General features: G+C 48.3%; 2 protein-coding genes across 2 annotated transcripts; both read right to left on the reverse strand.

The window, feature by feature from the left end:
• Nucleotides 1-5622: 5622 nt before the first annotated feature.
• LTR84_011297 (uncharacterized protein) lies at nucleotides 5623-6390 on the reverse strand (the record flags this gene model as incomplete). Its single annotated transcript, XM_064854830.1, has 1 exon — nucleotides 5623-6390. One exon carries the CDS (start codon nucleotides 6388-6390, stop codon nucleotides 5623-5625), a length of 768 nt encoding a protein of 255 aa, XP_064700052.1.
• An 8613-nt stretch (nucleotides 6391-15003) lies between these two features.
• LTR84_011298 (uncharacterized protein) lies at nucleotides 15004-16565 on the reverse strand (the record flags this gene model as incomplete). The annotated part of the gene is made up of 3 exons (XM_064854831.1): nucleotides 15004-16032; nucleotides 16106-16185; nucleotides 16523-16565. The coding sequence occupies 3 exons, from the start codon at nucleotides 16563-16565 to the stop codon at nucleotides 15004-15006; spliced, it is 1152 nt and encodes a 383-aa protein (XP_064700053.1).
• Between the last annotated feature and the right edge of the window lie 497 nt (nucleotides 16566-17062).

Raw genomic sequence — 17062 nt, forward strand, 5'->3', positions numbered from 1 at the left:
ATGGTAAGCCACTGTGGGTGTGGAGGGCAAGAAGCGTGTAGGCCACTTACGAACGACATCTAGCATTTCTTTCGATGAATCCGTACGTATTTCATCGGATTGGGTATTTTCCTACATCAAATCGAAGTTTCAAATATTTATTATCCCATGAGCCATCGGCATGTGACCTTTTTTTCTTGGCGTGACCCTAACTAAATCGCGTCCTGTAAAGTAATGTCAACAAATACTTCAAAGATGGCTCAACCAACGCGTTTTGGTAGGATTCCTACTATAAAAATACCATGGGAGGAACGAGAATCCATCGCTCGTTATCCTCATATAAAAAAACCCGCAAAAAAAGAGGTAGTTGTACCACCAAAACGCGCCGCAAGTCCAAATGCTCCACCAATTATTCATGAATTAGCACGTGAACCGCCGGCGTCATTTACTCCACCAATACTCCTCGATGAGGGTCCATTTATACCTCATTGGATAGAGCGTGATCCATTGCACCTATTCCTACGATTTTTAGGTGGTATGAGAAGCCTCGTGGAGATTTGTGAGGCGACGAATATATATGCCGAGGAAGTTATTACTCAGCGAAAACCTACTAAAAATCCTCGACTATGGTCTCCTCTTTCGCCTACAGAACTTATTACTTGGCTTGGAGGGCTGTTTTATATAGCAAATCATATAGAATCGAACCGAGAGGCCTACTGGAATCGTTCTTTCGGCGAATTTACGCACCATTTAGGTCGCTGGATGTCAGAAACTCGCTGGGATTAAATTCATCGATTCATTACCTTTGGCGCTACGCTACGCAATAACCGCAAGGATTAGTGGTCTCCAATTGAGCCTCTAGCGAGTCGAATACGTGATAACTGCAAAATGGCTGTCAAACCGTCAAATTAGGTGGCGGTTAATAAGGCAATGGTCGCCTTTACAGGTCGTTCAAAACACGTGGTTAACTTGCCGTCAAAACCCATACCAAAGGGCTATAAAATTTGGTGTTTGGCACTCAAAAAAGGCTATATTTAGTCCTGGCGTTGGCACTCCAAAGTGTCAGGTCCTGAGGGCACCAAAAAAGGTCGTTGGTTTGATCAAATGGAAGGGATGCCACGGATTCAACATGCCGTGACCTTTCAGGTGCCTCAGGACCTTTGTCAGGAACTCATCGACTATATACCAGGGCGGAAATACGTGGTCTTTCTAGATAACCTGTTCCTAACAGTGGAACTCGCGCATTCATTACTCAAAATCGGTGTTAGCGTAATGGATACAACACGTAAAAATCGCGAGGGTTTTCCACAGCGATTTCTCGACGCCAAACAGTCTAACGCTCAATTCACTTACGGATCATGCTCTACAGAGGTCGTTGATTATTACCTATACTTTCTTTGGCAGGATAACGCTAAAGTACTAGGCATTTCGACCGCCTTTACTATATATAAGGATTAAAAGGACTATATTATTAAACGCCGCAAGAGACCATCGAATAACTCCGTCGGCGCGGCAGAATTTGGCGGTAAACCTACTAAAGACCTCCCTATACTAAAAGCCATTGATTCATATAATTACAATCACAATCTGGTTGATAATACGGATTATTTGCGGTCTAATTTTACGGTCGAACGACGAGGGGAGACTAGGACGTGGCGTCCACTTACATTTTGGCTTTTGGACGTTTGCCTAATCAATTCGTACCTAATCTGGATGACGGCGCAACCGCAGGATGTCATAAAATCGAATCATTCCCATCGTTGGTTCCGTGAGGAGTTGTTCCGTGAGATGTTTACATATAAGGACCCTACGCCGTCACCACCAATTTCTCCTGCTAGGACGCGTTTTACGAGTAAACACCATATCGTGAGGATGCCTCTACGCGCGCACTGCGCGTATTCAATTACTCAAGGCGGTGACTGCATTGGTGGCAGTGTAACAGTGGTGGAAAGGCGGAGGGATGCACTAGCACCAATCGATGGGAATGCTCTACGGAAAAGTCGCGCCATTCGGTCAAAACGCACCCAATTTGGATGCTCTTTTTGCCAAAAGCATCTCTGCATCAATACGGGTTGCTACACCAAGTTTCATGCAAAACTACATAGAAACCATGCTGTAGGAGACATTTAAATAAGTGGTATTGTCAAAATCGATGTTTTTAAATTTAGTTGGGGTCACGCCAAGAAAAAAAGGTCACATGCCGACGGCTCATGGGATAATAGTCCTTCTCCGAGCTTAAGTAGGGCAACTTCACAACTCGGTGTTTCCTTCTAACTCCAAAGCCACTAAAGCGACAAGATAACTCAAACCACTCGAGTCAGAGAGAGAGCACAGCTATCTCGATGGCCTAACTTGTTAACCAAGTTAGTCAAGTCTCAATAAGACAGGATTATGACACCCTAGATTTTACCTGATGAATTAATATTTACTGGCTTCGAGGTCCTATTCCGCAAGGGTTTTGGACTGCAAACAAAATCTCGGAATGCAGGCTCGAAGGCGACTTTCATCCTTCCCACCTCCAGCACAGCACCTACATATTAATCTTGCATACACACAGCTGGAGTAGATTATGTCTCTCAATTCAAAAACAACGCTTAATGTCATCGAGGAGGGGGTCATGGGAATCATTCAAATGACTCCAAATGGCCCTGTCTGGGAACTTCTATGGTCTTTGTTCCATTTAGTGTCGCAGTTGAGGCAGGTCTAGTGTTACAAGTCAGCATTCTGCCATGCTTGAGTATTCCTGGTTGCCAGAGTAAAATTGTAGTTGCTGTCGATCCAGTGCGGACTCAACCTCGGCAATCCTGCCCACACGGTCGCTGCTCGGCTTCCTCAAGGCGCCTGCGCCCGACCCTACCTGCGTTAACTCCGTTTGGTCTTGTTCCAATTCTCGACGATGAATGATCAAGATATTCAAGTGCTCCGGATAACGATCCCATTCTTTGTGGCTCCTCTGCGTTTAGAACGTTAGGGGCTCGCGACATGATGCAGCACCGGTCGTGCTAGTCTTTAGCCTTGTCATCCTGACGTCGGACGGCATCTCCAATCATTAATAGCCACTCGCTTCTGATGCAGAACCCATTGCATTTTGCGACAACAAGAGACAAGATCTGGCTGGCCTTCTTGGCAGATCGAGAACAGTAGACCATATCACAACAATGACGAGGCGCAAGAGAATCGCGTCCAGGAAGTACACGTGGAAGCGCAGACGAAAGAAGTTTAGTATTTTAGTCCCTCCTTATCGAATTCACAGCGACAGAAGAGAAATATGCCTCGTAATCTAACAGTGCGGGGCCGAGATTTATAGGTCAACTCATTGATGCGTTGATTCATTACGAATCACATTCCGCTCCTGATATCATATCCTAGTCTCCCGACTCCAACAAGGGAAGACTCCCTGCTTGGATCGGCTCCTTCGACGATTTAAAGATGCTTCCACCGAGCACTTTGTTGAGTTGTTAAAGAAAGTCCCCTTTTACTGCATCGATTTCGCCGAGTCTGAGACCGGCGGAACACCATATGGGATAGGCCTTGCGTGGAGTCGAAAACCAAGCCCATGTCGCTGCCAGTTTCCGGGAATGGCATCGCTCTCCGAGCTGCTTTGAGGGGATTAGCCAGCACCCCGAGGGCCCTGAACATTGAACTTGACATATCTTGTGAGAGCTGTACCACAGTGGCATCACTAAGATGTCCTCCAATTTGCCTCGTCCTCCATTCCAATCCTCGATTCTTACCAGGAATGGTCTTACCGTCCGTTGACACCATGAACCGAATAGCATCGCCTGTGGCATAATTTTCAACCACACTGACATTCTCCTTCAAGTAGCCATCTACTTTAGCGCAGATGTTCATACTTTGACGAGCACTTTCCAACTCTTCTCAGAGCCTTGCAAAGTCAGCGAGATCATCTAGAGAAGCCACCATGATGTTCGACTTTGAAAGCATCCGGTGCATAAGATCTTTTATGTGTCGTTAAAGCTTTCTAGATGTCGTACAAAGGCTATCTCGCCATTGCCGTAATCCCTCGTTTATAAGTGGACCACCACTTGAACCGTTTCAGCATGTGCACACTGAGCAGCGACCACGACGCGTGACGACAACGGGCCGTCAAGTTCAAAATCCGATCGAAATTCTGCCAAGGTGACACGTCTATCATCCAAGCGGGCTCAACAGCAGCTGTGATGAAAGCTCCGCGTATGAGAAAGAGAGTGTCAACTAGATGAAAAAAAGGCCATATCACAAGTACTATATTGATGTTTAACTCTCTACGATTAGCTACGTCGCACAGAACGATCCCCACAAACCTTGCAAAAATGCAAGCCAATATTTGAGCCTCGATTTTTGCTTCCTTCTCGCTTATCAAGCTTGCGTTTTTCGTGACTACCCATTCTACTAGTCCTTTCAAAGGCAGTAAGGTCTGTGCACCACAATTCAATTCAGCTGGGGTCCAAGCGTCCCATCAAAGCTATACATATATGTGTGGGAAGCACGTGCGAATGAAGTACTTCAGTCCGCGTGGTCCATCTGGCGTTACTGGCCATGCATGCCGGAAACCACATCCCAGGCATTAGTAGAGAGAATGGTCTAACATCCATAAATGAATGGCAAGGATATGTCCCAGGTACTTATGTGTACCATCAGATTCACACAATCATCAATGAGTGAAGCCTTGCGTCAAATCGTGAGATGAGAATACCCCTGAAGTATTACTAGGAGATTGATTGGCTCTAGTAGTTAGCACCCAGTGGCTCAGGTCCGCGTTAAACTACAACTGAAAAATTGCCGAATCAATATGTGATCACAGCCCTCGCGCTTTTATGCTCGGATAGGTATTTTTATCATATCCGAGTCGAACACGTGCAGCGAAATTAAATTTGGATTGGAGGCTCAGAGGCTCCAATTGACAACCGTGGTCAAAGTCGTTGGATACCAGAGCTCAATCGTACTCCCAGCGATGATACACAAGCCCAAGCTCGACAGGCCTGCCACGTCTACAGAACGACTAAGCATAGCGCGTTACTCTAGTTTTCGACCTCGAGGAAAGGCCCGAAGATCATACTTGGAGATTGATTCAAGTTTTCCAGACGTCTTTTCCGGTTGCGCAACCTCACATAGGCTGAGCTCTCCACTTGCGTCGCTGTGGTCCGGCGTTGTGCCATTTTCCTAGCAAGTCCTGACAACGCTGACGGAATCGAGACCAGTCGTCGCTGTGAGGACCCATGCGCTCGACGAAAGACCTCAATAATTTACCAATTCGTGTCCGTTGGACTATACGAGGGTCAACCTCCCTTAGAGTCTCCAGTCTTGAGAGCGAACGGATGGCTCTGTTAAGCTCCGTTGGCTCAATGCGACAATTGTTCGGTAGTCTTCGTTCCAGCTTGCAACGAAGCCCATAGACTGCTAAACATTAGTCTGTGGTTCTTCCAGACGGGTCAGAATCATAGCAGGGCCTGGAGGGGAGTTCTAGGAGAACTCGGGACTCTGGGCTATTCGGACTTAAACTGACCATAAGTTTCAGACGCTATCAACGGAGCACTACGTCGGGCAGCTCGGCGCGCTCTTTCGCTGAGGATGACGGTTGGACTTGGCCGCCTTGTACCAATCGGTGAATTTAGGCGCGACCGAATATTTGTCTATCTTCCGTCAGACAGTAAACCAAGTGGAGGCTGCAGACTTACCAACTTCAGGGGCGCCACCGTGAATGGCCAACACCATGTTGTTTATTTTTGCTCCCGCCTGGGCAATTCCAAGGATAGACAGTTCTTGCCTCACAAGACGTCTCCCCCATCGACGACGACGCTCCGCTTCCATCCAATGAAGTCGAGCCGTGGATCCTACCTGGAACATTGCGGATAGCCAACTGACATTCGCTTCAGAGTAGGACCACAGTGCAGCACAGTCTGCTCGGATATCCAGAACATGAGTCAAAGGTGGGAGGCAGGTCCTGTTCAGAACACCATCCAAAGTGTCGCAGTCAACAATCTGCAGGTGCGTGCTGGGCATGATTTCTTTCAAGCCTTCCCATCTAATGTCGCCCATGCCCAACAGCCTCTCTGCATCAAACCGCACGTAAAGCCATGCGAGCAAGACAAACCGACGTGCAACTTCCGATGCCCTTACTTCAAGTAACAAGGCGGGTTCAAGCCTTGCAGGGTTGGCCAAACGAACGTAGGCGCAATCCCCTGCCGCATACTCTTGGCCGGAGACCACGATGCGGTCGACGCGATTTAGCAAGTGCCAAGCCAGAAGTCCTCTTCCATGTCCCCTGACACAAAAGCTTCCATCTTCTCGGCGTTCAACAACATAGTGACTCTTGACGGTGGCAACGTGGCTTCCTGTGTCGAGCCGTGATAATATTCGACCTCGCGATGACGTACAAAACTCATCTTCTAGAAACTCTAGATTATGCATTGGAATCTGGGTACAGCTAGTGTTTCCACGATTATCTTCTCTTCCAGTATGGCGCATTTCGCGACAACAGGCATGGGGCGATGCCCATGGCGATGTACAACTGCGCCTGCTTTCAGGCTTGTCAATTCTTCATGGTGTGCATTCGGCCAATTGCATTGTTAATCATCGCTTTGAAAGGTTACTTCGACCTATTCTTGTGGTTGCAGCCGAAAGCAAGACGGTTTGATAAAAGTTCGTCGTCCTTGAGGAAGCTCGATGCTGGTTCGAGAAGACAGCGCAAATGGAGAATATGGTCTAACGGTCCGGGAACTGTGCACTCGGTGCTTGATGACAGTGCTCCTAGATTAGAGGAGAAGTTTTTTACGATATGAATCATCAAGCTTGAAAGAAATACAACTCTGACTTGAGAATAACACGTACTTGGATTGAGTTGCTGTTGGAGGTCAGTTTGTCTCGCGCAGGCACTATTGAGAAGTTCTGCCACTTATCACCGCCTTTGGTTAAACTACCTGTTGCTGCCAAGACCCCTATACTCTGCCGTAATGATTCACCATACTGCAATCTACCACTAGCGCAGTTGTCAGCTCAACAAGGACCAAAACCTCAGCAGGATAGGGTCTTCCACCGGTTATTACAGCTCAACAAAGGCCTCAGGAGATGCGGAAAAAGCCATTTTAGATCGTCCCTACGCGTAGTTTATATAGGAGAAAGAACAGACTCCATGAGTGGAGAAAACAGAGACAAATTGACAATTCCTGAAGTGCATTTCTGACTGCCAAGCCTTCAACACTACCCGTCACGTCACGTGCGTCGCTTTGGGCAGGGGTCGGGCTATCGGTACCGTAAATGCTTTTTCGAATCGATGAGGCTTCATGTGGACCAGTTCACGATAACAGGCGTCCGGCAGACAAGGCAGACTCCAAGTGGGCAGTGCAAGAAGCACCTACTGGAGATATGTGTAGACAAGTGACAATCTGTCGACTACCATTAGAGGGGGATATGTTGGACGACGGAACAACGATATTCCGTTGCCCATAAAGCCTTGCGGAGCCTCATGAGATTACTAGGTGGCAAATGCCACTGAGGATCAAGTAAGTCTAGGGGTTTTCCGATTGATGCGATATCCGAAGATTTAGATCAGTTTACATAGAGATTTATATAGGATCTAGAACAGCCCACATCATAGAGAGAAATCAGAGACCTTGAACCATCCAAATGAGACTCACTTGCGGCCAACAGGATAGAACAATACAACAAAATATAGGACATAGAATCCTACACTTCAACCATTCCCGTTCGACCGCCTATGTGCTATAGAGGCATGAACCTATTAAGCCTCTAACACCGGATCACGCCCTACATTTCTACTTACGGAGTTCCCGGAACTCAAATCTCAGACCTCAAGTCTGCCTCCAACGCGGTTTCGGAATGGTGATAGTGGCCCACGGTCTTGCAAATATATCCTACTCAAGCCATCTGTACTCAGGGTGGACCTCTACTCGGGAATCATTCGTAGAGCGTCCATGATTGTGCCGGCTTAGGAGCCAGGATCTCAATTGCGCCAATATGCCGATGCAAAGAGTAGTATTTATTCTCCGGACATGTGCTTGGCCGCACTGTGGAAGAAGAACCGGCGTCGACTCAGGACCATCACCGGCTGAAGGAAAGTTGTGGTCATCAAGAATGTATTGAGTCCTAAGAATGACTGGACGCGCCTTTGGTTGTCCTGCCACTGTAGACGGTTGTGTTCGTGGTGGTGCAGGCCTTGCATGGGGCTCTGCAACATCTCTGAGCAAACACAAGGCGAAGCCCACAAGACGGCACGCTCGAGGAAAAGTGTAAATGATTCACAGTGACGAGATGTGAGACACACCAAGTTCCAATACGCACAGTTTTCTTCCTAACCATTATCACGATCATGGCCTCTGCACGCCTCAGAATGACTGCCACCGCCTCGGTTCCACTGCAAAGGCAACAGTTTACCTCCATCCTTACAACTTCACGTCGCCCTGTACCAACATTTCTCCACCAAGTTCAACAATCAAATTTGTATCCGTTGTTTGTTGGCGAAGACAGCATCTTCTTCCGCAAAACTCATCCATCGGATCGGAGCTCGAAACACATCTTCCTGTTTTCCGGCAGGGACATCAAGTTCGATTCGTTCTTTGAACTAAGGCAGGTGTGGAGTTTTAGCGTCGAAGCAGATGAGGGGATCGCAAGAGATGAAAAGTTCGAAGAAGAGGCAAGGGGCCAGTACGGGATGATGAAGGCAGGCGGGAGTGAAGTTGACGCCCCAAAAAGCTTTTCCTCGCTGCTCGAGTATTAGGTTAGACCGAGATACAATCGCATTTGGGTGCTGAACTTCCTCAACTTCACTAGATCTGACGCGCAGGGACGCTACAAAGAGTATTTGACGAGATGAAGGACGAGTGTGGGCTAAAGGTGCATTTCTTTGACGAGGGTACACATATGAACTAGGTGTGGAGGTCGCAGGAGCCGAGAATCGAATACGCAGGGAAGGCAGATGCGTTTGCCTTGTTGAGTTCCCCAGGAGGAGGAGTACGCGGGTTTCTGTTGTCAGAACAGGGGGCAAGGCGGATGTTGGTCTTGTGGAGGAAGGTTTGATTTTGACGAAGGAGATGCAAATGCCGCCAAAGGATCAAGCGATGAATCAGTGCGACACTTGGAGGTCCATACCAGGAATTAATCCGTGCCCAGCAGGTTATCGTTCAACTTGGTATAACGGAATTGAGGCTTTGCACGTCACATGGTTCCGCCATGTTAGCTTTCCTTGGACGCACTGGCATAAACATAAATCTCAAAAGCGATTATTCTCAGACTGCTCTTTCTCTGGTAGCAGGACATGGTCAGGAGGAGGTCCCTGAACAATTACTGATGCGGCACGACTTGGACTTTAAGACACAAGATGTTGATGGACAAACACCACTCAGCTGGGCAGTATTTAATCGTCATTTGAAAGTGGTTGCGAAAACCCCTTTGGTTAGACTCGATTTTCACTACGTTGGAACCAGAACACCTTTATCATGGGTCATCTTGAAACAACGTGACAGTATCCGAGGCCTACTTCTCAATAGATTAGGATACCTTACAACATATTTCTTCGAAAAGCCCTCTTCACAACCACTTTTGGTGACGAAACCTTCGGTCCTGAGCACTTTAACCTGGTATAGAACCGGGGCCCTGCAATTCGATGTGAATTCATGAGGCACCAGCGTATGCACAACTTGAACTGCGTGTCCAAGCTATTGCATTTCCACGGATATTCAACAAGGGCAGCCACATTTGTGACAACGTGTACCTGGGATTACCCCAACCCCTTCACCGTTCTTCTTGCACCGAGAGCATCGCACGCCGTTCATCTTGTCAAGCTCAGCCCAGTTCACGTCTCTCGGTCGTTGGACACCTACTGGTAGAAGGCGAACGGTGCACAGGCTAGATGCTTTGGTGACTGCGGTTTTGGAGAAGCTTGACCTCCCAAATCTGAAATCGATCCGTGGTTTTAGAAGAGCCATTGGGTCTGTATTTAGTGTACTTAAGGGGTGTGGCGGGTTGTAAACTTGGAGGGAACACGAAGGAGCGCCTTGGGTGGTTTCATATAATATCCCCTAGAAGCGTCGGTAAAACCGATGGGAAGGTAGGTCTCCCTGATGACAACCTTTCGATAATCCCAGATTCATGAAACCAAGTGTTGCCCAGGTGCTAGCCATGGCGATCTTCTTACTTTAGGAGACTATTTGATGAAGTATACATCGCAATGAGGCATAGTATGTACATTAGTGTGGGGAGTCAGCTCGCGGTTGACTTCTCACCAGTGGTGCCACTACCCTTGGCGATTCCCATTAGACATCTTACCGTGCATCCAAACTTGTCCTACAGCTGCATTACTCTTATGCCAATTATCAACTTTGCTTGTATTCTCTACAACTTTGGTTGGAAATGCTATCCAGTAGTTATCACTTCTTATTGCAAGAAGGCTGTTTCCAGATGAAATGCTCGCTTTTCGAGTCCCAAAAAATCAAGCGTTCGTATCGTGAAGCGCCAATCAGATTATCTCTAAAGATTTTTCTGGCCCTGTACTGCCAACCCAGCCTAGCCTTATGTTGCGGGCGTTCTGTAAAGTGCTCGGGCTCCATGGGGAATGTTGATGACCTGCGAGGTAGATCATTCGCTATTAGGAGAAAACTGGGGATTTTCCTGGCATTCTGTATATCACACATTAACTGGATAAGGTTGGAGTTGTCGATCGTTGGGCTGCTTTGCATTTATTGAAGTTCCTAAGAATCGGTGGTCATACGCTAACACTGGCCTTTTTTCTGACTATTTTAGCTCATTACTGGCTCGGATCGGTTGGCCGGGTGGCTGGAGAAGTGGTAAGCGGCGTTGTCAGATGCTGAAAACGTAAACGTGCAGTGACTGTTAGCCTGATTTTGACAATAAGAACGTACACTTCCCCCTGTCCCACTTGATATATCACAAGTTCCAATTGTAGTCTCTCAGTCCAGTACCCCCCACAATAGACCGTACGGCAACCTACCCTGACGATGCCATTTCCTGCATCACTTGAGAAGATTATTCTACGTTCGGGCGACGGCGTAAATTATCCAACATCTGGGGATGAGGTGATCACAGAGCATACTGGTTGGATCTATGATGTAGCCAGTGTGGATGAGTACCACCGGGGTAGAGAGTGAGCTCCAGTTCAACATCTTTATCAGAGTGTGAAACCATTTAATGTTAGCCTAGATTTGATAGTACCGCTAAAGGTGGGGATTTCAGGACGATCATTGGCGTCGGTCAAGTTATATCAGGTTCGTTTCGTCGTGCTATCCTTCCTGACTATGATCATATCTTACTGGCAGGTGTTGAGTAGGTTGGGACAAAGGAATTCTTGAAATGTCCATCGGGGAAAAGGCGGTACTATACATCCCAGAGTAGGTGCAATATGTTCAACCAAAAGATATTGACCATCGTAATAACTCTATCAGGTATATGGCATACGGTAATAGGTGGGTTTCGCAGAGGCCTGCTCCTTATTATAATTATTCTACAACATGCACTTCCTACCCATTTGGAAAGAACGCTGTTCTCTAACTTTCACTACATTCAGTGGATTTCCGGGACTTATTCCGCCCCAAACTGCTTTGGTTTTGTGAGTACCATTCTAGTTGGTGAAGCAATTTGAGCATCAACACGCGACCGCCATACCAAGGCTAAAATCCCATGCAACCAAGTCTAGTTGTACTGATCCAGTCTTGATTCAGTATCGTTGAATTGAAGGCCATCATTAAAAGAAGCCATGTTAAGCCGTCGATATGACTATCTTATTCGTGACTTAGGGCTCCTCACATCTTGGTTCTATGCTTTTGTCTTTGACTGGGTTCGTCAATGCAACAGATGGCGTGTAACAATCATATAACATACATATACCCTCGCCAACATAGCTCCGACTGAGGAAACTTCCACTATGAATGTGGTGGAAAAACTTACAGCCACTTTCTTCGTGGTACTGAATCGCTATCCAGAGTGGTCGAAGCGCATGAAAGTCCGGGCAGCGCATGGCGACTCCTTTGACAACTCCCTCGGAAAACGAGCGGAGGAAATCATGATGAGAAACGGGATTCAGGCGAGTTTCAACGTCACAATTACAGGTCGATGCCTAACTTCGGGTGCATTGTATGGCGTTGACCCTGGATAGGCTGTGGCACGCCTCTGGGAAAGTCCAAAAATAGAGTGACTAAAGTCAGAAAGTTTTGCTCTCCATCTCGTTGAACAGCAACGACCTGTCAACTTGCGTGGCTCATCACATGCACAACTGAAAATCAAGACATTGGATATCTTGACATCTCCATGTGCAATATCGGCGCTATGTAGAGCGGTTAAACCAGCTGCAACATCAAGACATATTTGTCTTTTGTCATAAGCCGAGATATGACTACCAAGTTCCATCAGAATGTTCTTGAGGGTTCCGAAAGGGGCATAATCGACGACCACGACCGGGATACGATCGTTCGCCCAATACCAGCCGAGTATTGTGACGATATTTGGGTGTTGCCGAAGAAGTGGCTTGCTCATTATGTGAATTTCTTTGAAAGCATGCCAAACCGACTTGGTGACTGATCCTTGCCCAGGCTGGCGGTTCATGAGCACAGAAGAGCGGCGCAGATATGTCAAATATTACACCAGTAACTGACGCTATCGACTGCTGGTGTTGAGATTACCCTTGTCATGGAGTAATCAAATCAAATCAAATCAAACGTACATTTAAAAGCCGTACTCTATTACAGTACCATCGCCATTCTCCTTTATAAATACCAGAATTTGATATCGATTTGGAAGGCATCTCAAAAAGATCGGCCAAACGACTTCGGTGCCCTACAGGCGCCAATACTCCGCCTTCTCAGACGTCAACATGATAAATTAACAGCAAAATCTATCCACCGTGGAGCCAAGTATCAAATTTAGCATTGACACTTACCGTCTTTTCTTCGGATCTTGTTCATAAAGTCACTATCTAAGACATCATTAGGTTAGTCTTTGCTCGGATGATAACTACACAGTCCTACGCACAAAGGTAACACGACCATTTCCGCTCCCGATGATGACAATATCGCGTTGGCATACCCATGAGCTAGAACGATATTCAGGCGGCAGCCATATTATTCTCTGTGAGCTCCATGTAATCCAGTCACCAGTAACTCCAAACTCGACACCGGATGGTAAGTCGAAGCTAGATGATCGCGTTGAGACAGTAGGTCGTTCTATATTTATGACTTGACCATTTGCGCGAATACTTGAGCCACTATCAACAAATTCAATGCGGTTGTCGGAGGTATGAGAATCGTGGCACAGTAACTCGACTCCAGTCGTAACATCCCACACCCGCACCGTCTGGTCGTATGAGCTAGAGGCGACGCGCGAGCCGTCGGGGCAGAACACTACGCTGTTAACCCTTTGAGAGTGTCCCTCGAGTGTCTGCTCGCACGCGCCTGTCTGTACATCCCACACCCGTACGGTGTTGTCGGCGGAGCCAGAGGCGACGCGCAACCCATCGGGGGAGAACACCGCACTGTAGACCGAGCTAGAGTGGCCCTTAAGTGTCTGCTCGCACGCGCCCGTCTGCACATCCCACACCCGCCCGTCTGCACATCCCACACCCGCACCGTCATATCGTCGGAGGCAGAGGCAACGCACGAACCGTCGGGCGAGAACACCACGCTGTAGACCGAGCCAGAGTGGTCCTTTAATGTATGCTCGCACGCGCCCGTCTGCACATCCCACACCCGCAATGTCTTGTCGCGGGAGCCAGAGACAACACGCGACCCATCGGGCGAGAACACCACGCTGTTGACCCAGTTGGAGTGACCCTCACAAGTTAGTAAGCACGCGCTCCACCGGTCTGGGATTTCTCTTATCACCTGGAGGCTTTGCAATGCTTGATCCTGGAAATTGTTGCGGACAATGCTGTCTAGTGGGCTGAAATCACCCTTGCCAGAGAGTCATAAACTTTTAAGGAACTCGCATTGTGGTGCTGTGAACCCCTGGAAGTAGTCGCAAGATGATAGAGCCAATCGCTAGTCACGTCTGACAGCTTCATCACCTTTAATGGCCCCAAGGAAATGACTAGTGCAAAAGTTCGATCCCAAACAGCTTCGTATATTGGCAGATACAGGCGACAGAAGAGGTCCAAAGTTGCTCTCGTTCGTCGGGACGGCATCATGCAAGGGTTTCTCAGCTGGAGGCATGGCACCGCACCTATCATTCAACATCGGCAACATCAGTTGACAGCTACTACTCATGACAAGGCGAGACATAATTGGGGCGAGATATCCCTTATAAGCGCTCACAGCTGGAAGAACAAGAGCTGGAAGATAGCGCAAAGCATCGACAGCTGCCTGGAAATGGCATTAGCTCGTCTCATATGTCATCGGTTGGAGTTATGGTAATGTTAAAATGCCCAAGAAATCGATAGTCTACCACAAAGCCGCATACACACTACGGTCGACCAGAAAGTGGTTGCTAAGGCCGCAAGATTGGATGTGAAGTTTGCCGTTACCGCCCCATCGTTTATAAAGAATCCAGAGGATTACAGAAGTATACTCGCTACTTCAAGCCCTACGTCACCGCTGTCAGAGTCCCTGGTCGAGCATTCACTGTAAATTCAGGTGAGAATAACTTCAGCTTCTCGCATGTCACCAACGTCTCGTCTGCGATCGCTCTCCTCGTCAGTGAAGCATTGATAGGGTCAAATGGCCAAGCTACTTGGGACGAGGAGGGTTATTATATCGTCGAGAGCAGCGAATCCTCATTCAGGGACGACCCAGTGCAAGTTGCCAAGACTTTACATTCCAAAGGCTTGATAATGTCGCACAGACGTGAAAGCATTTGCTTATGTTATCAGATTGTTGTTCAGCTTGTGCCATGTCCTTGAGCTACCAAATTTCGTGCAAATTGGCGATCCAAACCAATCTTCCCTCATTCTCAGCTACTCCTTTGTGTTCGAGGTGCGCCAGCGTAGCAGAGGCAATAGCAGGTTCAATGCCTTGCTCAACTCCAACGAAGCATCGTCATGGAGATGCTTAGTGCCACAGCGACTCAAAGTCCACGCGGCCGATTCATGATGCCATGCGAGCCATCCACGTCGCCTTCATCGGCGTAGATGGACGTCGTGTCAGCAGCAGAACCTGTGTTCTCGGTGCCGATAAGCTCTGCTGACAAAGGTGTCGGCTCCATGTAAGTCGAGGTGCGTCGCTTGGCAGCATGGTTGGGTGCCGTCTGCGAGGCAGATACGTCAGTGTCATTGATACTCGACCCCTGGCTGTAGTTTCCCGAGTTTGTCTGGTCATAGAAACCCCCCGGGCCCACGTGCTTTGGCGTCTCTGCTGCACGATTTGATAGATGAGACGCTTCGTTTGTTGCGTGACCGGTGATGGAGTGGTCCTCCCCAGAATTGCTATTGATTTCTGAGTAGAGAGGACGGTTGATGTGGTCCTTTTCGTCGTCTCCTGCTGAGGTTGCGCCGTCCTGAGCCTTGTCCATGCTGTGCGGGCCTATGTCCGACATATTTCTGACGTTCTCGGTGACGGAAGTTGAGATGTTAGATGCAATATCGCTGACATGCACAGAGCCGTTGGCAACGCTCTGCTTTCCATTCTGAGCCATGTCCCGAACGCGTTCCTTCGTGTCAACAGCAGTCTTTTGCGCCTGAGAGGACAGATCGCTCGCCTTAGCTATGGCTTGTTGGGCGAATTCTCTGACATTCTCAGTGGTGGCTACAGAAATATTGGATGCGTTGACTCTGACTTGCGCGGCTCCGTTTGCAGTAGCTTGCTTCCCACTCTGAGCCAGATCTTGGACATGCCCCTTTGTGTGAACCGCAGCATTGCGCGTCACGGAAGACAACTCATTGGCCTTATCCTTTCCATTTTGAGCAAGCTCTTTGCCGTTTTCCACGGCAACATTGGCAAGTTCCTGAGCACTCACCTGTGCATCGCGGGCTGCGGCGCGGCCTCGAGGAGTTGTGGCGAGGGTAGCGAGGAAAGATAAGGTCAAGGCCACCACGGTCAACCAGAACAGCGAGATGATTGGGAGCAGCCAATACAAGGCGGTGAAGGCCAGGAATGCCTACAGCTTGGTCAGTTGGATGGATTCCTTCATGAGTGATATTTCCCTGTTCTAGGAGAAAGACAGAACTTACAACGAAGGTTTTCTCCAGATCCTGGCCATAGAGAATCTTCTGAGCGTGGACGACGGCCCATTGGATGAGATCATGGACATCTTTCAGCGTGTCATTAATCAAGAATTCCTGACGTTAAACAGGGTGACTTACCCTTGCAAGCTAACCCCGGCTTTCCAGCTCAGCCCGAGTTCTGCCTCGCCAAAATTGACGAATAATCAGCCTTGTCACAGGCAAAAGCTGCGTTGAGGGAAAGGTCCGGGCTTAGAGCCAATCTCAGCCCTTTCCTTGAGTCTCTGAGTGCGGATCGTCTTGGGGTCATCCAAAGTGGCTTCGAAACTGCAGATCCAGATTCACCTCAGCCTGAACGTCTGAGCGCGGCCGACTTCAGCTCAAAATAGACCATGGAGCTTCATCACCCATCTAACATATTCTGACGCTGAAGCTTTCGTACCGGAAACCCAGCTGAAGCAACCCTCATTTTGTGCCACTTGAAGGCTTGCGAAGAGGGAGAACGAAAAGAGGCCCAAGTTTCATCTGCTGATCGCGCTGCAGTGGTCATGAGGCCGAAAGTTCGCATTAGGCTGAGGTGACATGTAGTCCTGCAGCCTTAAAAACTGAGGGGAGGGTAAATCTATGATACGATGGTAAGATAAGTCAAAGCAGTACTGTAAGCATGCAGCGAGGGCTGACTCTGATGCACCCTGGCTACAAACCTTGCAGGGCCTGCCTATTTACGAGACCTGACCACCACGAAATCAAGCGGTTCGCAAATCTGGGGGAAGGAACTTCTGTCTTTCCTGCACAACATGAGTTACCCTGTGCCGGCATTCGTTGGAAAAGACGAGATAAAGTAACGGCTTAGGGCGAGGGATTTGTGATTCGCTCAGGTTACCCATCATTACTTCGGATATTGGTAACGACTGCACCCTCTATGATCCGACTATTGGGTGAGTGGATTCTGGGATGAGATTCTGC

Source organism: Exophiala bonariae, assembly GCF_035927105.1.
Source record: "Exophiala bonariae strain CCFEE 5792 chromosome Unknown scaffold_52, whole genome shotgun sequence".
NCBI classification, from domain to species: domain Eukaryota; kingdom Fungi; phylum Ascomycota; class Eurotiomycetes; order Chaetothyriales; family Herpotrichiellaceae; genus Exophiala; species Exophiala bonariae.